This window comes from Leucoraja erinacea, chromosome 10 (genome assembly GCF_028641065.1).
Source record: "Leucoraja erinacea ecotype New England chromosome 10, Leri_hhj_1, whole genome shotgun sequence".
In the NCBI taxonomy this organism is placed as follows: domain Eukaryota; kingdom Metazoa; phylum Chordata; class Chondrichthyes; order Rajiformes; family Rajidae; genus Leucoraja; species Leucoraja erinaceus.
This window is the reverse complement of record NC_073386.1, coordinates 10,414,496-10,442,394: the sequence shown is the minus strand read 5'-3', so window position 1 is coordinate 10,442,394 and position 27,899 is coordinate 10,414,496. Positions and strand designations below refer to the sequence as shown.

Genomic DNA, 27,899 nt, shown 5'->3' with positions numbered 1-27,899 from the left:
GATAAGGTTGGAGGCTTTAGAGGTCAGAGAGCCAGAAGTGATGAAATCAGAAATGGGGTGTGATATTAAGGTTTGGTGCATAGAAACATAGAAACATAGACATAGAAAATAGGTGCAGGAGTAGGCCATTTGGCCCTTCGAGCCTGCACCGCCATTCAATATGATCATGGCTGATCATCCAACTCAGTATCCTGTACCTGCCTTCTCTCCATACCCCCTGATCCCTTTAGCCACAAGGGCCACATCTAACTCCCTCTTAAATATAGCCAATGAACTGGCCTCAACTACCTTCTGCGGGAGAGAATTCCAGAGATTCACCACTCTGTGTGGAAAAAGTTTTCCTCATCTCGGTCCTAAAAGATTTCCCCCTTATCTTTAAACTGTGACCCCTTGTTCTGGACTTCCCCAACATCGGGAACAATCTTCCTGCATCTAGCCTGTCCAACCCCTTAAGAATTTTGTAAGTTTCTATAAGATCCCCCCTCAATCTTCTAAATTCTAGCGAGTACAAACCGAGTCTATCCAGTCTTTCTTCATATGAAAGTCCTGACATCCCAGGAATCAGTCTGGTGAACCTTCTCTATACTCCCTCTATGGCAAGAATGTCTTTCCTCAGATTAGGAGACCAAAACTGTACGCAATACTCCAGGTGTGGTCTCACCAAGACCCTGTACAACTGCAGTAGAACCTCCCTGCTCCTATACTCAAATCCTTTTGCTATGAATGCTAACATACCATTCGCCTTCTTCACTGCCTGCTGCACCTGCATGCCTACTTTTAATGACTGGTGTACCATGACACCCAGGTCTCATTGCATCTCCCCCTTTCCTAATCGGCCACCATTCAGATAATAATCTACTTTCCTAGTTCTTGCCACCACAGTGGATAACCTAACATTTATCCACATTATACTGCATCTGCCATGCATTTGCCCACTCACCCAGCCTATCCAAGTCACCTTGCAGCCTCCTAGCATCCTCCTCGCATCCTCCTCACAGCTAACACTGCCCCCCAGCTTCGTGTCATCCGCAAACTTGGAGATGTTGCATTCAATTCCCTCGTCCAAATCATTAATATATATCGTAAATAGCTGGGGTCCCAGAACTGAGCCTTGCGGTACCCCACTAGTCACTGCCTGCCATTGTGAAAAGGACCCGTTTACTCCTGCTCTTTGCTTCCTGTCTGCCAGCCAGTTCTCTATCCACATCAATACTGAACCCCCAATATCGTGTGCTTTAAGTTTGTATACTAATCTCTTATGTGGGACCTTGTCGAAAGCCTTCTGAAAGTCCAGATATAACACATCCACTGGTTCTCCCTTATCCACTCTACTAGTTACATCCTCGAAAAATTCTATAAGATTCGTCAGACATGATTTACCCTTCATAAATGGTACATGTTATTGATGCTGAAAACGCAAACTTTCACACCCGTTAAAAACCGCGAAAACGGCCCGTTTTTGAGCTGTAAACAACTGTGCCAGTCGGGGTGACCGTGAGACACAGCTATCTTACTTTAGAGTCCAGAAGATAAAGAAAAACAAAGGTAAGGACAAGAGAGCCCGATATTTTCGATCTTTATATCTGCACGGACAACAACTTCCGCTGTTATTTTCCCTTCAGCGCTCTCTTGTCTTTACCTTCGTATTTCTTTATCTTTTGGACTCTAAAGTAAGATAGCTGTGCCTCGCGGTCACCCCGACTGGCACAGTTATTTACAGCTCAAAAATGGTCAGTTTTTCGCGGTTTTTAACAGGTTTGAAAGTTCGCGTTTCTAGCACCAATAACATGTACTGGAAGCGACGTTTGTACCCCAGTTGGATTTTGTGGTCACGTGGGTGAGGATCTATGATCCAGTGACCTTTCGTGAAATCACCCTATTGTCATATGCCCCAGCCAGAACAATGAAATCCCAGCATCTGCAGTTTTGTTTACCTCCACACTCGTCAAGTCAAGTTTATTTGTCACATATACGCATACGAGATGTGCAGTGAAATGAAAAGTGGCAATGCTCGCGGACTTTGTGCAAAAAAACAAACAAACAACAAGTACAAACAGAATGGAACAGAATCACATATTATTTTACATATTACATATTGTGGGAGGAAGGAAAAAGGAAAAAAAACAGCAATTAAAAAAAAAACTGTAGAACTCTAGTTATAATCGGGCAAAGAGGTTGAAAAGTTATTTCCATCACAGGAGAGTACCATCGGCTATAATGAAGCGTCTGCTTGCGATTTTGAACTCGGGAGAAGTACAGGACTGGAGTAGTTGCTGGTGCTCCGTAGTGTGTGTAGCGGGGGCGTCGCTGGCCCCAGTGAGTGAGTGACAGCTATTCCCGGGCTCAATGGGTCTGTGTTGCGGAGCGGCCGCTGCGCTGTTGGCGCTCGTTTGCATCGTAATCGCACGGATTTTCATCGTACTCAGGAGAAGCGATACGCCAGAGCCTCGGAAGCGGGGTTCCGCCAGCGTGCTGGTGGTTGTGGGCTCTGGTAAGTTTGCATAAGCAGCAGGAAGCGAGGCCCGGCGCACAGTTCCCATATTTGTAATGGAATAGGAACCCGGAAGCGAATGAGATTTCTGCGCTTGATGCACCCTGGTTCATAAGTAATAAGAGCATAATTAGGCCATTCGGCCCGTCAAGTCTACTCCGCCATTCAATCATGGCTGATCTATCTCTCCCTTCGAACCCCATTCTCCTGCCTTCTCCCAATAACCACTGACACCCGTACATTACACCTGGTTACATTTATGGCAAATGTAAAATGTTTCAGCACATCCCGGAGCTATGTGTTATTTCCCATTCTGCAGACAATAAAACCTAACGGGACACTGATAAGACACACAAGGAAGTGTACACCCTGCGATATAATAACGAGGAACTGCAGTTTATGGTGTCTATGTGCAGATCCTGGAACTTTGTGTAAGACGCAACAAAGTGCTGGAATAACTCAGCAGGTCAGCTCAGCAGGTCATGGATAGATCACGTTTTGGATCAGGACCCTTCAGATTGTAGTAGGGAAGAGAAAGCTGCAATAGAGGTGGGAGCGAGAAAAAGCCTGGCAAGAGTGTAGACTGGAACTGTAGATGCTGATTTATACACACAATGCTGGAGTAACTCAGCGGGTCAGGCAGCATCTCTGGAGTCAAAGGATGGGTGACGTTTTAAGTCATGGCCCTTCAGGCTCCTGGCAAGTGATGGGTGGATACAGTAGTGGGTGGGGGGGCTGATTGGCAGTTGGGTGGACAAATGCTAGCGATGGAGAGGCCACACTAGAGTGTCAGATGAAGAGTGAAATGTCCAAGAAAGGACATACATTGTTGGAGTAACTCAGTGGGTCAAGCTGCATCTCTGGAGAACATGAATAGGTGATGTTTTGGATCAGGACCCTTCTTCAGATGATGGCCTGATGGCCTGACGGTGGGGTTATCGTCAAGGAGTAGATATGAGGAGGTGCCTGAGAGCTGGCGTCTAGCCTCAGCATGGTACAGATCAGCCCGCCAGACGCAAACGGCATCTCCCTTGTCGGCGGGTTTGATAACTATGTTTGGATTATTGCTGAGTGAGCGGAAGGTTGTGCGTTCAGAAAGGGTGAGATTCGAGTGTCTGTATACACACATTCGCACACACACACACACACACACACACACACACACACACACACGCACACACACACACACACACACACACACACATAAATATATATTTATATACATGATCTATATATTGGAAATGTGTAGGAAGGAACTGCAGATGCTGGTTTAAACTGAAGATAGACACAAAAAGCTGGAGTAACTCAGCGGGATGGGCAGCATCTCTGGAGAGAAGGAATGGGTGGCGTTTTGGGTCTCGCTGAGTTACTTCTGTCCCGCTTTTTTGTGTCTACCTTTGGTATAAATCAGCATCTGCAGTTCCAGTCTACACACTTTTTCTCTCGTTTATTATATTGTTCAAAGTGTACTATATTTACACATTCTGTTGTGCTGTTGTAAGTAAGAATGACATTGTTTTATCTGGGACATATGACAATAAAACACTGTTGACACTTGGAATGGGTAAGGGGAGTGGTGAAGTGAAGATGGTTGCTGTTGAGTTGGAAATAAAAAGGTCCAGAGAGGGTAGAAGCCGGCAGTACAGGGTGAGTCCATGAGGAAGAATGTTGGAGATGGGAGAAGGAAGTGTCACTGAAGAAGGATCCCGATCCGAAATGTCACCTATCCATGTTCCTCAGAGATGCTGCCTGACCCGCTGAGTTACTCCAGCACTGTGTTGTTTTTCTTGTAAACCAACATGCGCTTTTTCTTGTTTCCAGTGAAGTCAGCCAGAGGGAGGGGTATTGGTGGAAGGGGCGGGATGGTGGAAGAGATGGTCAGCACCATAGTGAGAGCAGAGGGGTGATAATAAAAAGATCTGTAATAATAAATAATAAAAAACAAATTAATAATCAGTAAACATTAATATTCAGAAGAATGAGGGGGGACCTAATGTGCAGAATAGTGAAAGGCTTGGATAAACATAGTTGATGTGGAGAGGATATTTCCACTAGTGCAGGAGTCTAGGACTAGTGGTCATAGTCTCAGAATTAAAGGACGTTCTTTTAGGAAAGAGATGAGGAGGAATTTCTTTGGTCGGAGGGTGGTGAATCTGTACAATTCTTTGCCACAGAAGGCTGTGGAGGCAAAGACAGTGGATATATTTAAGGCAGAGATAGATAGCTTAGTACGGGTGTCAGAGGTTATGGGGAGAAGTCAGGAGAATGGGGTTAGGAGAGATAGATTAGCCATGATTGAATAGCGGAGTAGACTTGATGGGCCGAATGGCCTATTTCTGCTCCTATCACTTATGATCTTATGAATACCAGGTAACCATACCAAGATAGTGCGATTCCAGTCGATAGTGCAATCAAAACGAGGGGAGGGGGAGAACCGAGGGCTGTTGCGAACAGACTTTGTCCCACCCCAACTTCTTCTCCAGCTTTCTCCTGCCTACTCCAATCAGTCTGAAGACGGGTTTTGACCTTTGATTTTAGAGATACAGCGTGGAAACAGGCCCTTTGGCCTCCTGTGTCCGTGTCGGCTGGTGATCACCCTCGTACACCAACACTATCATCCACACTATGGACAATGTACAATATTACCAAGGCAATTAACCTACAAACCTGTAGTGTGGGAGGAAACCCACGTGGTCACAGGGAAAACCTACAAACTCCATACAGACAGCACCAGTGGTCAGGAATGAACCGGGGTCTCTGGCGCTGTAAGGCAACAACTCTACCGCTTCAGCACCGCTGGTGGTTGTAAAGATTGTCAAGCGGATAGATTCAGACACTTGTTCGATGTTCCATTACCTGTTTGCCTTCACGTCTGACTGACTCTCTTGCAGGGGGACACACTACTGAAATTCTCAGGCTGGTGGGCAGCCTCTCTGCCTCATACTCTCCCAGGCATTACGTCATTGCAGACACGGACAGGATGAGTGAAGACAAGGTCCGTGCACTCGAGGCTGCAAGAACCGAAGAACGTTCTCAACCTCAGGTAGGTGCTACATGAATGAACATAGAACAGTAACAGCGCAGGAACAGGCCATTCGGCCCACAATGTCTGCACTGAACACGATACCAAGACAAGACAAACTAATCTCATCTTCCACCACGATCCATATTGCTCCATTCTCCGCATGTACGTGTGACTCTTAAAAACTTCTTAAACGCCACTATCGTATCTGCCTCCACCGCTACCCCCCGCAGTGTGTTCCAGGCACTCACCACACCAAACTGGCCCCGTACATTTTTAGGGTTTAGAGGTATAGTACGTAAGCAGGCCGTTCGGCACCACAAGTCCGCACCGACCAGCATCACCCCGTACACTATCACAATCCTACATATTAGTGATGATTTACAATCTTTACCAAAGCCAATTAGACAACAAACCAGTACGTCTTTGGAGTGGGAGGAAACCGGAGCACTCGGAGAAAACCCACGCGGTCACGTGGAGAACGTACAAACTCTGTACAGACAGCACCCATGGTCACCCATCGAACCTGGGTCTCATGCGCTGTAAGTCAGCAACTCCACTGCTGTGCCACCGTGTCAGCCCAGAGGGCATAGTGGAAACAAAGAACTGCAGACGGTGGTTACTATACAAAAGGAGACAAAGTGCTGTAGTAACTCAGCGGGTCAGGCAGCATCTCTGGAGAACATGGAATGGTGACATTTCGGGTTGTGATCATTCTTCCCTTGTACATCTCTTTAAACGTTGCCGTTCTCAGCTTATTACCCCTCATTTTCTCCCCTACACCCCACTCTCTTCCCCCCTCCATCCCCCTGTGCCCAACCTGGGATCCCACCTATTTGTCCCCTGCATTTGCCCCCCCCCCCCCCCCCCCCCCCCCCCCTTTATCTCTGGCATTTGTTCTAACCTTCTGCCCGTCAAAACCCCCCTCCCTCGCCAGTGTCGTTCTATTACCTGCCACACTTTATCCTTCGTATGCCCTTTTCCAGCGTTATAACCATATAACCATATAACAATATGCGTTCTTCCCCCTCCCTTACAATCAGTCTGAAGAAAGGTCTCAACCCAAAATATCATCTTAGCATGTTCTCCAGAGATGCTGCCCTGACCCGCTGAGTTACTTCAGCACTCTGTGTCCTTATGTGTATTAACCATCCTCTGCAGTTCTTTGTTTCTACTATGCCGACTAGCGTTTAATATTTCCACCCTTGGGAAAAAGATTCTGACTGTCTACCCAATCGATATCTCTCATAATTTTATATGCGACTATCAGGTTTCCCCTCAACCTCCAGCGTTCCAGAGATGGTGTTAGCAGGAGCTGGAGATGCCGCCGAGAGCAGTGGTTTGTCCCGCGCTGTGTTTACTGCCTGAAGAACAATTGCCATTGTGGCTAAGCCCAACGTTGATGCTGTCAGATCTACAGTGCGTGAGTGCTTCCAGCAGAGGGCAGTGATTGGCAACCTGTGGTGAGAATCAGCGATACACCCCTCGCTCTGTCACTAGTTCGAACACAGTCAATTCTAGCCAGGATCAGATAAGCTTCCAGTCAATTGTATAGCTGGCTTCGATTCTTGCGCTTCCTTTGGTACCAGCTACCTTTGCTGGAAAAATGTAAGAAAGACAGATTCAATCAGGCAACTGGCCAATCCCACTTCTCCCCTCTCCCATCAGGCAAAAGGTATAGGTGTGAAAACGCACACTTCCAGATTCAGGGGCAGTTTCTTCCCAGCTGTTCTCCGGCAACTGAATCAACCTACCACAACCAGAGAGCGGTGCTGAACTACTATCTACCTCAGTGGTGACCCTCGGACTATACTCGATCGGACTTTGCTGGCTTTACCTTGCACTGGACGTTATTCCCTTATCATGTATCTCTGTACACTGGAAATGGATCAATTGTAATCATGTATTGTCTTTCTGCTGACTGGATAGCATGTAACAAAAGCTTTTCACTACATGTACATGTGACAATAACGAAACTGTCACTAACTGGAGGGGATTGTGCAGAGTTAGAGAAGATATGCACATGGATAGGCAGGGCATGAAGGGATATGGATGACGGAAGGCAGAGGAGATTAGTTTGGGAGTCCAGAGAGTTTTATTGTCAAAAAGGAACTATCAAATTCTTGAAGAGAGACACAAAAAGCTGGAGTAACTTAGTAAGTCAGCTGACATCTCTTCGAAAAAAGGAATAGGTGACTTTTCGGGTCGAGACCCTTCGTGAGATTCTTGCTTGTGGTAGCACTATGGACATGTATACAGTACGAGCCATAATAAACAACAGTAAGAAGTTCAATATTAAAAGAGTACAAAAGCAAAGCCCCAAGTCCCTCGAGCAATCAAGGCCGTTCATAGTTCAGAGTTTAGTCGGAGGTCGTAGTCTTCAGTAGCCTGATGGTTGTTGGGAAGAAGCTGCTCCTGAACCTGGATGTTACAATTTCCAGGCATGGCCAGGGTGGTATTTGTAAACCAGAGATTGATTAGTAAGTGCTTCAAATGTTACAGGGAAGAAGGCAAGAGACTAGGGTTGAGAGGGAAAGATAGTTCATCCATGATAGAAACATAGAAAATAGGTGCAGGAGGAGGCCATTCGGCCGTTCGAGCCAGCACCGCCATTCATGGTGATCATGGCTGATCATCCCCTATCACTAACCCGTGCCTGCATTCTCCCCATATACCTTGATTCCACTAGCCCCTAGAGCTCCGAAGAAGGGTCTGAAGAAGGGTTTCGGCCCGAAACGTTGCCTATTTCCTTCGTTCCATAGATGCTGCTGCACCCGCTGAGTTTCTCCAGCTTTTTTGTGTACCTTCGATTTTCCAGCATCTGCAGTTCCTTCTTAAACAGCCCCTAGAGCTCTGTCTAACTCTCTCTTAAATCCATCCAGTGACTTTGGCTCCACTGCCCTCTGTGGCAGGGAATTCCATAAATTCACAACTCTCTGGGTGAAAAGGTTTTTTCTCACCTCAGTCTTGATCGAATGGCAGAGCAGACTTGATGGGCCGAATGGTCCAATTCTGCTCCTATGCTTATGGTCTTATGATTTTTTATAGTTCTTATTCCTCTACAAGTGGTGGGCATTGCTGACAAGGTTGGCATTCATTGCCCCGTTATATTTACTTGGGAAACATTGCAGACCTTTGTTTGAGGCTTGATGGGCACTTAGGATGCTGACCTTTATGATATGAGGGTTGGAGTTCAAAGATGAGGAAGTCTTGGGTAGGTATATGTGCAATTGCTGAAGCCACATCTGTTTTAGTCTCTGACTAAGGAAGGGACTACTGATCTTGTAATCAGACAGTATTCACATTTCAGGTTGTCCTCAGAGATATCTATCTATACTAATACTAAAACTCTCACCTTGACCACATCCGGTCTGCGTTGTATTTAAATTTGCGCAAAAACGCTACCTTATATCGCTAGGATTACTCGCCACCTTACTCGCCGTTCTATGCTCCAAGCCACCAAGTTTTGTTACGATCGGTGGAAGATTTCAAAAGTTATGAAGATTAAAAAAATTGTGAGATCAGCAGATTGGTCTTCTCGCCTGTCAGTCACCATGAAGGTAACGCCCCTTATTGCACACGCTATTAATCTTTGCACCGGGCGGGGCGAGGAGAATAAAGTCCCGGAGGCGGGGCTGAGTCCACAAGCTGTGCGGCCCAGCGAAGTGACCAGCGCCCGCTGTGAGTCCCCATCGCACCTCCAACCCCTTCCCCTCTGGTCCCCTTCGCTGGCTCCTGTCCCCCTCCCGTAATACAGCACTCGTCCCTGATGGCTCTTCCCCGTCTTTTCTCCGAGCTCTCTCCCCCACCTGGCCACACATACTCCCCCCCACACGCCACTCACCCTCCTACAACCCCTCTTCCCACACATACCGCCCACAACCCCTCCCCCCCACAACCACTCCCCCCCACAAACCCCAACCCCTGCCCCCACAACCCCCCCCCCCACAAACCCCTCCCCCCCCACAACCCCCCCCCCCACACCCCCCCCCCCCCAACCCCCCCCCCCCCCCCAGGCCCCCCCCCCCCCCCCCCCCCCCCCCCCCCCCCCCCGCCCCCCCCCCCCACCCCCCCCCCCACCACCAACCCCCCCAACAACCCACACCCCCCCCAACCCCCCCCACACCCCCCCCCCCCCCCCCAAACCCCCCCCCCCACGGGCCGATTTTTTTTTATTACCATAGAAAATTGTCCCCAGTGGGCCCCCTCTCCCCCCAACGCCGCCCCTCCTCCCCCCCCCACCCCACCCCCCCCCCCCCCCCCCCACACAAACCCCCTCCACCCCAGAGAGACTCGGGTTCGGTCCTGACTACGGGTGCTGTCTGTACGGAGTTTGTACGTTCTCCCCGATACTGAGTGGGTTTTCCCCGGGTGCTCCGGTTTCCTCCCACACTTCAAACCCGTACAGGTTTGCAGACTAATTGGCTTTGGTAAGAATTGTAAAATTGTCCCTAGCATGTAGGAAGTGCGAGTGCGCGGGGATCACTGGCCAGCGCAGACTCGGTGGGCTGAAGGGCCTTTTTTCCACGCTGTTTCTCTAAACTAAACTAAGCTCATGCTTCCCTATATACAACTGCAAATATTTTCTCCTTTATCATTAGGCTAGGGCAAAAAAAAAGAGGTGATCTTGTGCAAAAGGATTCCATGTACATCTTTGAAAGGTATTTACAGTGATAAAGACCAGTTGTGTACATTGTTAAAGCAACGACAACTGATTTGAATCCAAAAACAACATATTTAAGGTATTTAAAAATCTGCTTTAAAAAATAAACAGAGAATGTTGGAAATACCCAGAAGGTCAGGCTACAAAGTGCACTGGAGTTGCTTATCCAAACTATTGCCGTAGCACCTGAGAAACGTTCCAACCTATACCACCAAGAAGCCCAAGGGTGGCAGGTGCATGGGAGCACCACCCACATACTGGCTCCCCTCCAAGTCACACATCATTCTAACCTGGAAACATGTTGCCAGTCATTCATCATTGCAGGTTTTAAATCCTAGACCTCCCTCCCATCAGGGGCGCTACAGTGACCCTGTGGTAGAGTTGCTGCCTTACAGCAGCAGAGACCCGGGTTCAGTCCTGTTTACGGGTGCTGACTGTACGGTGTTTGTACGTTCTCCTTGTGACCGCGTGGGTTTTCTCCGTCTCCGGGTGCTCCGGTTTCCTCCCACACTCCCAACACGTGCATGCTTGTAGGTCAATTGGCTCCGGTAGAAATTGTAATTTGTCCCTCGTGTGTAGGGTTGTGCTAGTGTACGCGGTGATCGCTGGTCAACGCGGACTCAATGGGCCGAAGGGCCTGTTTCCACACCGTATCTCTAAAGTAAAGTAAGTTAAAACTCTATCAATGAAGGTTTTGCATTGGTTGAAGAAGGCAGCTGACTGCCATATCCTATCATAGACACAAAATGCTGGAGTAACTCAGCCGGACAGGCAGCATCTCTGGAGAGAAGGAATGAGTGACATTTTGGGTCGAGACCCTTCTTCAGACCATTCTTCAGACCTGCTTCAGCCATATCCTATCAGCAGAATGGGATGTAAAATGCTCTTGCACTGGTCTCACCTTCAGCAGCCACTTTCCAGAAACAATAGTCTGAAGAAGGGTTTTGACCCGAAACGTTGCCTATTTCCTTCGCTCCATAGATGCTGCATCACCCGCTGAGTTTCTCCAGCATTTTTGTCGACCAAAAATAATAATGTCTTAAGAGGTCATGGAGTCATATAGCACGGAAGCACGTCCTTCTGACCAACTCATCCATGCCGACCAAGATGTCCCATCTAAGATAGTGCCATTAGCCCGCATCTAGTCCATAACCCTTTAAACTTTTCCAATCCATGTACCTGTCAAAGTGTATTTTATCAGTTGTTATTGTACCAGGAATGAGTAGGTTAACCTATGATGGGCGGCTGTCGGCACTGGGCCTGTACTCGCTGCAGTTTAGAAGAATGAGGGGGGGGACCTCATTGAAACATATATAATAGCGAAAGGCTTGGATAGAGTGGATGTGGAGAGGATGTTTCCATTAGTGGGAGAGTCTAGAACTAGAGGTCATAGCCTCAGAATTAAAGGATGTTCTTTTAGGAAGGAGATGAGGAGAAATATATTTAGTCAGAGGGATGTGAATCTGTGGAATTCTTTGCCACAGAAGGCTGTGGAAGCCAAGTCAATAGATATTTTTAAGGCAGAGATAGATAGATTCTTGATTAGTACAGGTGTCAGAGGTTGTGGGGAGAAGGCAGGAGAATGGGGTTAGGAGGGAGATATAGATCAGCCACGATTGAATGGCATAGACTTGATGGGCCGAATGGCCTAATTCTACTATTCCTTATGATTTTATGTACCTACTTCATCGATCTCCTCTGGCAGCTCATTCCATCCAGCCACCATCCCATGAATGAAAAGGGGTTTAGAGGAGGAATTCCAGAGATTAGGGCCTAGGCAGCTGACGTCAAGTCCAGAAATGTTCAAGAGACTTCAATCAGAGGAGTGTGTTTACCGTGGAAACTGGAAGAAGATGAAGAAATTGTGATGAAAAGGCCACAGAGGCACTTGGAAATGCGAATGAATTTTCAAACGGAGGCATTACTTAAAGTGGAGCCAGTGTGGTACGGCAAGTGAAGAATGAAGAGTAGGACTTGGTACGAACCACACGGCTTGGATGATATGTTTACAGAGGGTCGAATGAGGCCCACCCAGTCCAGTCAGTGACGTGAAGAAAGGCATCCAGATTAGTTTTATTTAGTTTATCATCATATGCACCAAAGTTTAGTGAAAAGCTTTTTGTTGTGTGTTATCCAGTCAGCAGAAATACTCCACATGCTTCCAATCAAGCTGTCCACAGTGTACAGATGCAGGATGAAGGGTATAGCGTTTAGTGCAAGCTAAAATCCAATAACAGACAGTCTAGTTGGTGAGAGGATGGTTCAGTTTGTTAGCAACTCTGAAAGAGGGTCTTGACCCGAATCGTCACCCATTCCTTCTCTCCAGAGATGCTGCCAGTCCCGCCGAGTTACTCCAGCATTTTGTGCCCATCTTGGGTAGAAACTGCCTGGCACCAGAGTTACTTAGAAATACTAGTGTATAGGTGGGAAATCGTCCCTTGGAGAACGAGAGGCAGCAAAGTTACATTCAAATCAAATTGAGTATGTGAGCAACCTAGCTGTTTGATGTCAAAGTTACATGAAAGCCAAATGGTGGACAATGGTGAGTGTTGTTCTTGGCTTGAATTATCAAATTGATGGAATGATTATGATGATTGATAGCATCATTGTCTGCCTTTAAAGGGAAAGTTACTTGGCCCTTGTGTCATGTAATCTCTCCAGACTCCCACAAGACCTGTACAATGGGGGTAACATTTCCTATATTTCTTGTTTCTTTTTCAGTTGCCAATTTCCAAATTGAAATTGTGAGGAAGAGATCTGTGGGAAGCTTTTGCTGGAAGTTATTAGATAATATAGAGTGAAACGCTATCATTCTTCAGCGCAGTTTGAATGATGCAATTTTTACAGTAAACGGTTGCTGTCTTTATTTGCCTGATGAGCATTTTCCTTGCAAATTAGGTGTAGTCTGTCGATGGTGGACTATCATCTCATGTAAACTGAACCATTTAAGAAGGAAAGAAGTCTTTGGTGAAATTACTTTGTGGTAAAATTAAATATGAAACTTGTAATGTAGCAATGTTACAAAATTTTGAGATTTAAAAAATCAAGTCTGCAATTTATCCCATCAGATAAAGCATAACAATAAGTTTAATTTGACACCAAATTCACTTTCATATCTCAAGTATTAAAAAAGTTATGACCATTTTCATACTCAGAAATTAGCATCTTGTTCCCTATTGATTTTCAATGGACATTACAAAAAAGCTGTGATCTTGGATAGTCAAACGCCCATTTCTTAAGGAAAGATTAACATTTTTAAATAGCCTAAGTGTCCAAAGATTATTCACAAATAATTCACAATATAACATGATTTTTATATCTAATTTACATTAATTTATAGGCCAAATGGAAGGAATTTAGTGTTCAATTGATGTCAATAAATACCCATTTAAATCGGCTTTCTAGCTTTCTAGTGGTTCCTGTGGCACGCGCTGGTTTAGAACGTTGACATAGCGCTGGATTAGTGCCCTCAAATGCCGAGAAAAATACTGCGGGATATAAAAAGCCCAAAATGAACTACTCGCTATAGATAATTTTATATACAGGGTTATATACATGCCCCATTTAATGTAAAAATAAGGTACATACCTTTAATTGTTTGCTTTATAAAACCCTGGGGCTGCGAGAGGTTGCGAAATCAGAGAGTAATTTTAAAACTATTATAACTATATTATCGAGGCCTATAAAACTAATAATACCTTTTGCGACCGGGTCTTGCAGCGATTTTTCGTTAATGATTTACTAGGCTGAACATGTGCGATTAGTACAGCCTAGTAAAAATCGTGTTTTAAACCCGCCCCCTCCAAACAGCGCCAAAATCGCCGACATGGCTGAGGGCAGATTCCCAATGACGATTCAGGTAGGTTTTGTAACATACCTATGTAATGCTGTATCCTGTTCCTATCTGGAAGTTCTTTCAAAATGTCAGGCAATTAAAAAATATATATAAAACAACTTGACATTAATATAAACACAAAGTGCTTGAGTAACTTGGCAGGTCAGGCAATGCCTCTGGAGAATGTGCATGGATAGGTGACTTTTCAGTCAGGGTGGGGGGGGAGAGTGGGAGAGAAAGCTGGAAGAGAGGAGGGGCAAGCTTTGCAAATAATAGGCAGATACACGTGAGGGGAATTTTCAATTTCAGATGGTTGGACAAAGGCCAGCGGTGAAAAGAGAAAGTGTGAGACAAGGAGATAATGATAGAAGAGACAAGAATTGTGAAGCCAGAAGATGCTACATAGGTGGAAGGGGACGGGGATGAGGAGGAAGGGAAATGGGTCCGGATCCAGGTGGAAAACAGGGAGGAGGGAGGAAAAAGTGGGGGGAGGAAGTTATTTGTAGGTTGGTTACCTAAAGCTACCAGGACGCGGCACAGTGACGGAGCTAGAGGGGCTGCTGCCTCACAGCGCAGAGACCCAGGTTCGATCATGACCTCGGGTGCTGTCGGCGCGGAGTTTGCACGTTCTCCCTGTGGCTGCGTGTGTTTCGTCCTGATACTCTGGTCTCCTCCAACATCCCAAAGTCACGCGGGTTTGAAAGGTGCTATTTGGTGCCTAACACGTAGCGAGTCTTTGAAAAACAATTCACTTTCCTGAGGTACTCGTGACAATCAAATGCCATTGAACCATTAAATTTGCCCGTACAGAATTTGCAAATTTCTACTCAAAATTTGAGGTGGAATAAAAGTCGATCTCATGGAATTTAGATGAAAAAAGTAAATAAATTAAAAAATGGTTCATTTTTTACACAATTTCACATTATGGGGAAAATGGCATTTCATCCTTGCTTGTATGAACGCAATATCACCATCGCCCTCTGCCCCATAACACGGGGGTCACCTGTACACGGGCCAGACCCACAACTCTCCTTCCCATTCCCAATCTGACCTTTCTGTCCTGGGCCTCCTCCATTGTCAGAGTGAGGTCCAGTGCAAATTGGAAGAACAGCACCTCATATTTCGTTTGGGTATGAACATTGACCTCTTTAACTTCAGGTAGCCCTTGGTCTCTCTCTTCATCCCCCCTCCCCTTCCCAGCTCTCCCACTAGTCCCACTGTCTCCGTCTACATTCTTTCTTTGACCTACCCCCTCCCCTGACCCAACCCGAAACGTCGCCAATTCCTTCTCTCCATCGATGCTGCCTCACCCGCTGAGTTTCTCCAGAATTTTCTGTCTACACTCCATGTTACAAAATCGTCAGCAAAACAAACAATACATTTCTATTTAGGGAGAGGTGGATTCTGACTTTTGATGTGTACTGAGGAAATTTGGCTGCATTCGAGGAGATGTCAGCTGGAGGAGAACAATGTTGTTGCTGCCTAGTGTTGTGGACAGGACACCACATTAGCTGAGTTGAAGGACATGGTCAGGGAAAGTGGAATTGGAAGCAATGTTTGTTTGTGTCCTCTGCTTGTGACTGTGGCCATGAAGGATTTCATGAAACACCCAGCAGGAATCAAATCATTGTATTCCTTTTTCCTGTTTTGGGCAGGACAGGATAGAAAATAAACGTTATAACAAGGACTCGCTTGTCAGTTCTCCTTGAGTTCTAATCATTCTTCATCAAAAAACTGTGCCTGGCTTAGATTTCCTGTATATCAAAGTATGGAAGGCAGGAGAATGTGGTTAGGAGGGTGAGATAGATTAGCTATGATTGAATGGCGGAGTCGATTTGATGGGCCAAATGACCTAATTCTACTCCTATTCCTTATGACCTTCTGACATGGATGCCCATGGGGTGTGGGGAAACACAGGCCATAGAGCGGGAGAAAAGGGGGTGGCAACTACCAAATATTCTCCAATGGTGGAGTAGTTGGGACAATTTGGGTAGGTACATGGATAGGAATGGTTTAGAGGGAATTGGATGAAACACTTGTACATTGGACTAGCTTGGAGGGGCGTCTTGGTCGGCAGGGATGAGTAGATGCTGTATGGCTGTGGCAATTGTGGTTTAGAATACCTTTAGACACATACATGGATAGGAAGAGTTTAGGGAGATCATAAGGTCATAACTGCGGAGGCCTCAAATAGGCCCTGACCACGGTTGAACACAGAGGAAGAGGACTGAACTTTTCATTGCCTTCCCTCACAGTGGAAAATGTTGATTCCGCTGTGGGGGGACGTTCATGTTAAATTCTATATTGTGTTTTTTTTCATTTTGTATGGATGTATGGAAATCCAAATTCTTCTATATACAGCACTTTGGCTTCAACGCGAGTTGATTTAAATGTGCTATATAAATAAATATTGATTGATTGATTGAAGTAATAGGAGCAGAATTAGGCCATTCGGCCCATCAAGTCTACACCATTCAATCATGGCTGATCTATCTCTCCCACCTAACCCCATTATCCTCCTTTTCCCCCATAACCCCTGACACCCATACTAATTAATAATCTATCTATCTATCTCTGATTTAAAAATATCAATTGACTTGACCTCCACAGCCTTCTGTGGCAAATTCCACAGATTCACCACCCTCTTACTAAAGAAATTCCTTCTCATCTCCTTCCTAAAGGAACATCCTTTAATTCTGAGGCTATGGCCTCTAGTCCTAGACTGTCCCACTAGTGGAAACATTCTCTCCACATCCACTATATCCAGGCCTTTCACTATTCAATATTGACCACACATGGGTAAATGAGACTAGCTTAGTTATGAGTTAGTCTGAAGAAGGGTCTTGACCCGAAACATCACCCATTCCTTCTCTCCAGAGATGCTACCTGTCCCGCTGAGTTACTCCAGCATTTTGTGTCTACCTTTTAGTTATGATGCCTGTCAGCATGAATGAGTTGGGCCCTAGTGTCCAGTTTCCGTGCTATCTGACCCAATGAGTCTATTTCAAATATTCTTTCAAAAGATAGTAAATGTGAGACTGATGCTGAGATGAATCTTTGCTATACGGAGTGTTGGATGAATTGCTGTATGACAGTTTACATCATTGTTTAGTTTAGTTTGGTTTAGAGATACAGCACGGAAACGGGCCTCTACGGCCCACCGAGCCTGCGCCGACCAGTGATCCCTGCACATTAACACTAACCTACACTCACTGGGGACAATCTTACATTCATACCAAACCAATTAACCTACAAACCCATATGTCTTTGGAGTATGGGAGGAAACCGAAGATCTCTGAGAAAACCCACGCAGGTCACGGGGAGAATATACAAAGTCTGTACAGACTGCTCCCGTAGTCAGAATCGAACCAGGGTCTTTGGCACTGTAAGGCGGCAAAACTACCGCTGCGCCACCGTGCCGCCCCTAATTGTTAGAGCGTTTTGGTTGATGTAACAGTGCCAAACATTTATTCACTGTTCTGCATCATTCTACTTCCACAGGAGCAACAGAAGGTTGTGTATAAGGGCTTAAAGTAGTCATGAGGATGTCAGTCTTCCATGTATCCTGTAGCTTCACAATGACTCAATAATTAGCTAACTCTGCTTAAGTAGACTATGAATCCACATCCTTTCTGTTGGTTTCACTCCAGCAGAGCTGAACGTAGTGCAGCCAGTTGCGGCAGAAACCGTAGAGGCGCAGCAAGTGAAGCAGTCGGCAAAGGCTGGACACAAAGGAAACGCAACTTCATAAGTTCATGAGTTATATGGAGCAAAATTAGGCCATTCGGCTCATCATCTACTCCGCCATTCAATCGTGGCTGATCCATCTACTTTGACCAAGTGAAAGAATAAGAGTCAGCAGATCAGGTAGCAATGGAGCTTCAATAAAGCAATCCATTTTTTTTGTCTCGGAATGCATCTATACTCATTGGATAGTAAATCCAAAATGCCTGTGTTGATCAGGTGATAGCACCAGGAGGTGTTCCTGAAGATACTGAGGCGATTTGTACATTCAAAGAACTGCAGATACTGATTTACAAAAGAAAAACACGAAGTGCAGGATTAACTCAGTGGGTCAATCAGCTCCAGAGAACCTGCATAGGTAATGGTTAGGGTTGAGACTCGTCTTCAGTCTGAAGAAGGGTCCCGACCCGAAATGTCACTTATCCATGTTCTCCAGAGATGCTGCCTGACCTGCTGAGTTACTCCAGCACTTTGCGTCTTCTTCACTCTGATGAAAGCAGCAAGGATCTGAGCATCGCATCGTGAGGAGTGTTGCTCAGGAAGTCCAGAAGTAGGTTGCAGATAGAGGTCTCAGTCTGTAGTCCAGAGGTTTAGAGATGAGCTTATTCAGTATTATGGTGTTGAGGATTCAGCTGTATTCAATGAATAGCATCCTGACATGGATGTTCTTAATGTCAAGGTGATCCCAAGCTGAATGTAGGTGAGATGGCATCCAGGAAACTCAGGGGCCTGCCTGTACAATCCCCAAAACATCAGTGTCAATTCATTATTTTTCCTCTCCGGTGCATTCCAAGGATCTTTTCTCTTTCACATTGCAATCTTAACACGAGATAATACTAAATACTGAACTTTTTATCTATTTCTTGAATTTTTTGGTTGTTGTTTATTGTGGTGTTTACAGAGTACCTTAATGCCAAAGGCTTCCATCCGCAACTTTCCCTCTTTCCACTTGTTTTGCAGTATACCATTCATCGGATTCCACGCAGTCGTGAGGTCCGTCAGTCCTGGACGTCTTCAGTGGTTTCAACATTATACGCGCTGTTGTATTCCATCCCGCTGGTATTCCAGCTGAAACCAGACATGGTATGTATGACCAAGTGGGATCTATGCATGTCTACAAGACCTTTATCTGGTCCACAGGCCACATGTCTTGCTTCTATCTTCATCTGTCCTAGATGTGTGGAAATTTAACATCAAACATTTTTGGTTGTAGAGTTCGGCCAGTTGTACAGTGTGTTGATAAACTAGTGACTAGTGGGGTGCCGCAAGGCTCAGTGCTGGGACCCCAGTTATTTACACTATATATATTAACAATTTAGACAAGGGAATTAAATGTAACATCTCCAAGTTTGCGGATGACTCAAAGCTGGGTGGCAGTGTGAGCTGCGAGGAGGATGCTATGAGGCTGCAGGGTGACTTGGATAGGTTGGGTGAGTGGGCAGATGCATGGCAGATGCAGTATAATGTGGATAAATGTAAGGTTATCCACTTTGGTAGCAAGAACAGGAAGGTAGATTATCTGATTGGTGTCAGATTAGGAAAAGGGGAGATGCAGCGAGACCTAGGTGTGCTTGTACATCAGTCACTGAAAGAAAGCATGCAGGTACAGCCGGCAGTGAAGAAAGCTAATGGCATGTTGGCCTTCATTGCGAGAGGATTTGAGTTTAGGGGCAAGGAGGTCCCACTGCAGTTGTACGCGGCCCTGGTGAGACCACACCTGGAGTATTGTGTGCAGTTTTCAAGAGAGAGTTAGATTTAGCTCTTAGGGCTAACTGAATCAAGGGATATGGGGAAAAAGCAGGAGCGGGGTACTGATTGATTTTGGATGATCAGACATGATCATATTGAATGGCGATGCTGGCTCTAAGGGCAGAATGGCCTACTCCTGCACCTATTTTCTATGTTTCTAGACGCTTGTGATTTTAATGCTGGACTAACTCAGCAGGTCAAGGAGCATCCCTGGAGAACATGGATAGATGATGTTTCGGGTCAGATCCCTTCATTCCTTCAATCAGACGGATCCCGATCTGAAACATCGCCTACCCATGTTCTCCTGGGACGTTGTTTGACCCACTGAGTTACTCCAGTACTTTGTGTCTTTCTTTGGTATTATCCAGCATCATAATGTAAGATCTTTGTTCTTACATTATGCTTATAGAAACATAGAAACATAGAAATTAGGTGCAGGAGTAGGCCATTCGGCCCTTCGAGCCTGCACCGCCATTCAATATGATCATGGCTGATCATCCAACTCAGTATCCCGTATCTGCCTTCTCTCCATACCCTCTGATCCCCTTAGCCACAAGGGCCGCATCTAACTCCCTCTTAAATATAGCCAATGAACTGGCCTCGACTACCCTCTGCGGCAGAGAGTTCCAGAGATTCACCACTCTCTGTGCGAAAAAGGTTCTTCTCATCTCGGTTTTAAAGGATTTCCCCCTTATCCTTAAGCTGTGAGCCCTTGTCCTGGACTTCCCCAACATCGGGAGCAATCTTCCTGCATCTAGCCTGTCCAACCCCTTAAGAATTTTGTAAGTTTCTATAAGATCCCCTCTCAATCTCCTAAATTCTAGAGAGTATAAACCAAGTCTATCCAGTCTTTCTTCATAAGACAGTCCTGACATCCCAGGAATCAGTCTGGTGAACCTTCTCTGCACTCCCTCTATGGCAATAATGTCCTAACTGCAGGGCTATGGTCCTTTTAATGAATTTTGGTTTATTTCATAGTAAATTCAGGGCAGAGGCTTCTTCTCTTGTTTTACATGACGACACTCAAATTTCTGTATTGTGCAGCGTAACAAATAAATTGCATAATTGCCCAGGTTACTGGTGTGATACAGATATTTAAGTGTGTAGAAAGCTAGAGGAAGATGGACTATGCAGCCAGTCACGCCTATCTCCACAATACTGTCAGCCTTCTCTGTGGGAGCATAAACCTAATATTATAGTGTTCAATATTAAAGTCCAGTCTGAAGAAGGGTCTCGACCCGAAACGTCACCCATTCCTTCCCTCCTGTCCCGCTGAGTTACTCCAGCTTTTTGTGTCTATCGTATAGTGCACTACTTTTTAGTTTAGTTTAATTTAGTTTAGTTTAGTTTAGTTTAGAGATACAATGCGGAAACAGGCCCTTTAGCCCACCGAGTCCATGCCGACCAGCGATCCCCATACACTAACACTCTCCTACACATTCAAGGGACAATTTACAACTATACCAAGCCAATTAACCTACAAATGTACGTCTTTGGAGTGTGGGAGGAAACCGGAGATCCCGGGGAAAACCCACGCAGGTCACGGGAAGAACGTACAAACTCTGTACAGACAAGCAACCGTAGTCAGGATCGAACCTGGATTTCTGGCACTGTTAATGTGTGTCTTCTTTATACATCTCTCCTTCAAATGCCAATGCATCCCACTTTCCTGTAATCCATTTTCTGGATGCAAGGCTTTCTCAGGTATTGAAATATTTTAGCAAGCTTTTTAGAAAAAAAGATACAAAGAGCAGTTGATATTTTGAGATGAGTTTTACACCCACAAAGTGAGTTGTTTGCAATTGCTTAGGCTAGCTTGATCTATGAAGACAAAATGCCACTACTTCTGTTTGCATGCACTTACATTCAGTTTATTGACCAGACAATAACAATGAGGACTGTTGTTATGTCGCAGTTAATTAAGGTCTGTGGGTTACAATGTTTACTTTCTCTTGCCTGTGGGTCTCCAGACAGGGAGTTGCATTGATTACTTGCTGATGGGAAAAAGAAAAGTCTTATAAAAGCCCCTGTAAAAATCTGCAGGATTGATGATTAAAAGGGAAATTTAGAACCGACAAGCTCTCATCTCCTTGTTCAAATGATACTGATAGTCTGAAGAAGGGCCTCGACGCGAAACGTCACCTCTTCCCTTCCCCCTGACCCGCTGAGTTACTCCAACATTTTGTGTCTATCTTTGGTGTAAACCAGCATCTGCAGTTCTTTTCCTACACTGATAGACTCCATTGTGGGTACTGTGGCTTGCTTATGTTGATTTCTTGAAGTTTACCTATTTCTGTCTGGTCTGTCATTTTGAACATTGAATTCTCCGATTTTAGATAATCAGTTACTAATCCACCCATACCTCCCTCCTTTTTCTCCCCCGCCCCTCCCACCTCCTCCTTCATGCTCCCCTCCCCAGCAATATTGGATTTTCTCTTATTACCAAGGAAGATAATTTGCATTTATTCCACTTTGGAATTTTATCAGCACAAATTAGGGGCCGCACAGTGGCGTAGTGGTAGAGCTGCTTCCTTACAGCACCAGAGACCCATGTTCAACGCTGACTACGGATACTGTCTATACGGAGTTTGTACGTTCTCCCTGTCTCCGGGTGCTCCAGTTTCCCCCCACACTCCAAAGATGTGCGTGTTTGTAAGTTAATTAGCTCCGGTAAAATTTGTAAATTGTCCCTAGGGAGTAGGTTGGTGCTAGTGTATGGAGTGATCGCTGGTCGGCACAGTCTTGGTGGACCAAAGGGCCTGTTTCCGCGCTATATCTCTAAAGTCTAAATTCCTGCTCCCTTAACTCTTCTGCATCTCACTGCAGGTTCTTTGTGTCATTCTCATAATGACATTTCCCATCTCTATTTGTACCATCAGAAAAATTGGTGATAGTTCACTCGGTGTCTTCATCTAAATCCTTTCTAGTTCAGTCAAAAGGGCTTTGATTTGAAATGTTAACTCTGTTCCTCTTCCCTCAGTTGCGACCTGACCTGCTGAGTGTTTCCAGTATTTTCTGTTTTTATTCTATTTTCTGCTAATTTGTCCATCCACTCAATGTATTCGCACTCCACCCACCCGCCGCGTGCCTTTAGCAGTTTTCCTCCCTGCCTGTGTAGTGACCTTTCATGTAGCATTTTATAAGATGCCTTTTGAACATCCATTGACTTGTCATTCATCCAACTTCCTAATTTCTGGCTGAAAGAAGATTAATGGATTAGTCAAACACAGTTCCATATTTCCCTTCCATAAAACAATGTTGACTCTGCTTGAATGTTGAATGATTTTCCAAATGCCTTAAAGCTCACAATCACAATCACAGTAACAATAATACTTTATTAGCCAAGTATGTTTTGCAACATACGAGGAATTCCATTTGCCAAGTCAGTTATACAAATAAAAAGCAACAGAACACACAAAACACATTATAACATAAGCATCCACCACAGTGACTCCTCCACATTCCTCACTGTGATGGAAGGCAATAAAAAGTTCAATCTCTTCCCTTTCTGGGGCCTCGAACCCTCCATTGACGGCAAGATCTTGACTCCTGTAGCCGGCGGCGGGCCGTCCGCGTCGAGGCGATCAGCTCCTGCATTGGGAGGATGTCAGTTACCCCACGCCGGACGATCGAACCCCGCGTCGGGGCTGGTCGAATCTTCCGCGACGTCAGAGCTCCCAACTCGGCCTCTCCCGAGACTGCGAGCTCCTGATGTAACTATCACCTTAATAATAGATTCCTGCTCTATCTAAACTACAGACATTATACTAAATGGTTCACAGTGTCCTATTGTCTGTCTGTCTGTCTGCTCTCTCTAATGGAAGCATTACATTAGTAGTTTTCCGGTCCAAATATTTCTTCTGACTCTGCAGCCACTTTATTTCAACACCTAGGGGACAGGTCGTCAGGTGGCACAGTGGTGCAACGGTAGAGTTGCTGCCTTACAGCGCCAGTGACCCAGGTTCGATCCCGACTACTGGTGTTGACTGCATGGAGTTTGTGCGTTCTCCCTGTGACCATGTGGGTTTTCTCCAGGTGCTCCGGTTACCTCCCACGTCCCAAAGAAGGCACGTAGAGGTTTTGTAGGTTAATTGGCTTCTGTAAAAATTGTCTTAAAAAATTGTCCCTAGTGGGTAGGGTAGTGCCAGTGAATGGGGTAATTGCTGGTCGGACATGGTAGGCCAAAGGGTCTATTTCTACCTTGTATCTCTAAAAATTAAAGTTTCATGTAAAAGTAAAAGTCCGGGAGACTTACCAGTCCATTGTCCCATTAATTTGATTGTAATTTTTCTCTGCTGCAAACATTTGTTTAAAATCCAATGCTTATTTGCCTCCTGACTTTTTTAATGTCACATTTGCCCAGTAGGAGCTATACCGTACGAAAATACCAAATGCACACTGGCTCTTCTTTATGAGTTGCTGCCACTCTAATTTTCTCTCAGAGTTCCCACGCTGACTAGCCTCTAATTCCTAGATTGGAACGACTTCCCTGTTTGTTCACTTGCAATCCTCCAGTTCTTCGACAGCACTCCTGAGACAGGGATAGCTTTATGGCTGGCCATCTTTGCCAATTCTATTCTTAATTCCCTCACATCTTCCAGTCCTTCTTGTCATGTAGCTGTAAGTGTGGCTAAACACTGATTGATGGTAGAGTCCCGTCCCTTCATTGTAGAGTTTAGAGACACGGCATTGAAACAGGCCCTTCGGCCCACTGAGTCCACGCTGACCATCGATCACCCATCCACACTAGTTCTATACTATCCCACTTTCTCACCCACTCCCCACAAACTAGGGACAATTAGCCTGCAAACCCGCACGTCTTTGGGATGTGGGAAGAAACTGGAGGAAATCCATGCAGGCACAGGGTGAACGTGCACACTCCACACAGACAACACCCGAGGTTAGGATCGAACCCCGGTCTCTGGCACTGAGAGACAGCAGCGCTACGAGCTATCCCACCGTGCCACCAGGCTAACTGCACCTTTTAATGAGCTTGTCATCCTATACACTCCATGGGAGATTGAAAAGGCATTATTGGCAACTTCTAAAAATGGAGACCTGATTACACAGACTCCTAATTTTTTTCGTCTTGGACAATATATTTCTTCTGAAACTTGTGCTGCTGAACACAGAAATTAATGTGCTGCTGTCATTATTTTATGTCATTTATATTTCAATTTCCAATCTCGAGACAGATTGCAGATGAAGGGAACGATACTGAATATAGTTTAGGCAGGATTGAGGAGCATGGCAAGATATTTATTGCGTTCGAGGTGCTTTGTAAATCGAAGTTGTTAACATCACACATATTTAATAATGTGATCCTGGTTACTTGCGTGGTTTTAAGTGTACACTTGAGAATAATGTTGCCATTAAAGACATGTGAAACTCTGAACTCATTATAAAATATTGGTCTGGAAAATGTCCCTTGGAGTGCACAGGCATTACTTTCTCAAGAGTACGATTGGAAATGAGGACCACACATGTAACTCAGGTTTTAAATTGCAATCTGATGCTTTTCCCCTCATCCACAGACGCTATTCCTGACTGGGGCTTGGTTTTCGGGACTTTAGCAAATTATTGTTATTTACATGAGGGCACATTGGCAGGTTATCCGAACACAGGGAGACCCAGGAGCCAAACATGTTCTCCAATTCTCACTTGACTTCCACAGGCAGACTGAAGTCATCCTTGGAAGCATGATATCGCAGCAATGTTTTTCTTCCCTCTCTGTGGAAGGCAGCTGGAGATCGTTTTGATGTTTTGTGAGTCCCACATGTGTAAGCCACTAGTGTTCAGACTTCTGTGACATTCTTACATGGAGACGCAATCTCCAGCTAAACTGAGGTTTAATTACTGGATTGTACTTATTAGCTGTGAGTGTAATGTTGCTATATTTCTGAAGGCTGCGGCAAATTAGTTAGCCTTTTTTATTCAAGATGAAAAGCTTGTACTGATGTAGCGGATCGAACATGCTGTTGAATGGTGAATCGGTGTCAAAGAGAGGGTTGTACTTACATGTCATTTCCCAGCTTCTAAGTTTATATTTCAATTCCCAATCTCGAGACAAATTGCAGGTGAAGGAATCAAAACTTAATATAATTATCATTAATGTCACGTACACCAAGGTACAATGAAAAGCTTTGTTCCGCATGCTATCTAATCAGATCAAATAGAACTATACATAAATGCAATCAGGCCAAACTCAAGTACAATAGGTAGAGCGGAGGGGAAGACACAGAGTGCAGAATATAGTTCTCAGCATGGCAGAGCATCAATTCCGTAGACAAAGTCTGCAATGGGGTAGAGGCGAATGGGGTAGAAGTGAATCGGACAGTACCCTAACTTATGGAAGGACTGTTGACAGAGGGGAAGAAGCTGTTCCTGAGTCTGGTGGTGCGCGCTTTCAATCTTCTGCCTGGTGGGAGTGAGGAGAAGAAGGAATGACCGAGGTGGGACAAGTCATTGATTATGTTGTCCTCTTTCCTGAGGCAGCAGGAAGTGCTGATGGAGTTGATAGTGGGGAGTCGCTTTAACCGTAAAGTGTAGCCACTATGGTACTGTGGGAAATGCAGCATCCATTTTGTGCACAGAGTGCTCTCACAACTTCCCTTTGCTGAATGACGAAGGATAAATATTGGGGGCAAAACAAACCGCTCCTATTTGCAATCGTGCTATGAGGTCTTTTAAATCCATCGGTCGCTGCCTTGATTTAAAATTTTCATCTAAACGTCAGCCGATCCAACTCCATGGCCTGCCTTCAACGCCTCCGCGGAGTTTCCAACTAGATCTTGCTGCTCGAGTTTCTGGTGTGAGTCATGAAATCAAAATCTTCAACTCCAAGGAAAGTGTGAATCAAAGTTGACTCATTACAAACTTCAACTTTGGGTCATTTACTAAATTAATATTCGTAGAGCTATAGAGTGTGGAACTTGCCCACATTGACCAACATACCTCACTAGTCCCACCTGCCCGCGCTTGGCACACAACCTTCTAAACCTATCCTCTGTGTGTATCTGTCCAAATGTCTCTTAAACATTTTCATATGTTTATATGTAGTTTTTGTTATTTTTTGTTGGGGTATGTGTGTGGGGGGGTGGGAGGGAGGGGGCAACTTTTTAAATCTCTCCCTGCACGGGAGACCCGACCTTTTCTTGTCGGGTCTCAGTTGTCGTTGGGGCTGCAACGAGGAGCGGCCTCCTACAGAAGAAGCCGGGGACTCTGGTGCCGACTCACCTCACCGTCGCGGAGCTGGCCGAGTCCGGAGCGGGTGGAGCGGTGGTGGAGCGCTGCTGCTGCTGCTGCTGCTGCTGATGCCGATTCGGAGGCTGCAACTGCGGGTCTGCGGATGGCGGCACCGGGAGCCCGCGGGTCCCTGGAGGGAGACCGCTTTTCAGGGCTCCTGCAACGGTGACTTCTCCCGCCCGAGTTGCGGGGTCGAAGAGCTCCTGGAGCGGGGCCTAACATCACTGCCCCGCGCGACGTGGAATGGCCGCGGGACTCTGCGAGCGCACGCCGGGGGCTCTAACACCAAGACCCGGTGTGCGACCTCGCACCACCCGGCGTGGCTTTAATGGCCGCGGGACAATCGCCATCGCCAGCCGGGGGCTTTGACTTTGTCTCTGACATCTGGGGGGGGAGAGTGCAGTGGAGAGATAAGTTTTTTTTTTGCCTTCCATCACAGCAATGTGATGGATGTTTATGTAAAATGTAAATTGTGTTGTGTCTGGAGTCTATTTGTTTGTAATGTATGGCTGCAGAAACGGCATTTCGTTTGGACCTCAAGGGGTCCAAATGACAATTAAATTGTATTGTATTGTATTCATAGTACCTGCTTCAACTACCTCTTCCGGCAGCCCGTTCCCTACTCACGCTACCCTCAATATAAAAAAAGTTACCCCTCGGGTTCCTATTAAATCTTTCTCCTTTCACCTTAAATCTATGACCTCTGGTCCTCGATTCCCCTACTCAGGGCAAGAGATTCTGTGCATCTACCTGATTTATTCCTTTCATGGTTTTATACACCTCTATAAGTTCACCCCTCATCCTCCTGCGGTCCAAGGAATAAAGTCCTAGCCTGCTCAACCAATTTTGTGAATCCCAAAATCCTGGGGCGCCGTGCGTGACCGCGCGTCACTGCCTACGCCACCACGCGCCATGTGTGCGTAATGCACGCCATGAGCGCATCACCACGCGCGCATCGTGCGTCGTGACGCGTGAATGATGTCTCGTAAATGATGCGCAAATTATGCCGAAGTGCGACAGGGCCTTTCGGGGCAACTTCTTTACACACAGGGTGGTGTGAACATGGAATGATTTGTCAGAGGCAAATCCAATTACAGCTTTAAAAGGCACATTGACCGGTACACCACAGCATATGGGCAAGGTGCAGGCA

At 45.7% G+C, this 27,899-nt stretch overlaps 1 protein-coding gene across 1 annotated transcript in view; it reads left to right on the top strand.

Moving 5' to 3' along the window:
* The first annotated feature begins 2,181 nt into the window (after positions 1-2,181).
* The window catches only part of alg14 (ALG14 UDP-N-acetylglucosaminyltransferase subunit), a 53,338-nt gene continuing 27,620 nt past the window's right edge, over positions 2,182-27,899 (top strand). Inside the window, exons 1-3 of the mRNA XM_055641471.1 lie at positions 2,182-2,491; positions 5,383-5,534; positions 18,716-18,838. Coding sequence (XP_055497446.1) covers positions 2,347-2,491; positions 5,383-5,534; positions 18,716-18,838 — 420 coding nt within the window. The 5' untranslated portion in view covers positions 2,182-2,346. The remainder of the gene's footprint in view (positions 2,492-5,382; positions 5,535-18,715; positions 18,839-27,899) is intronic.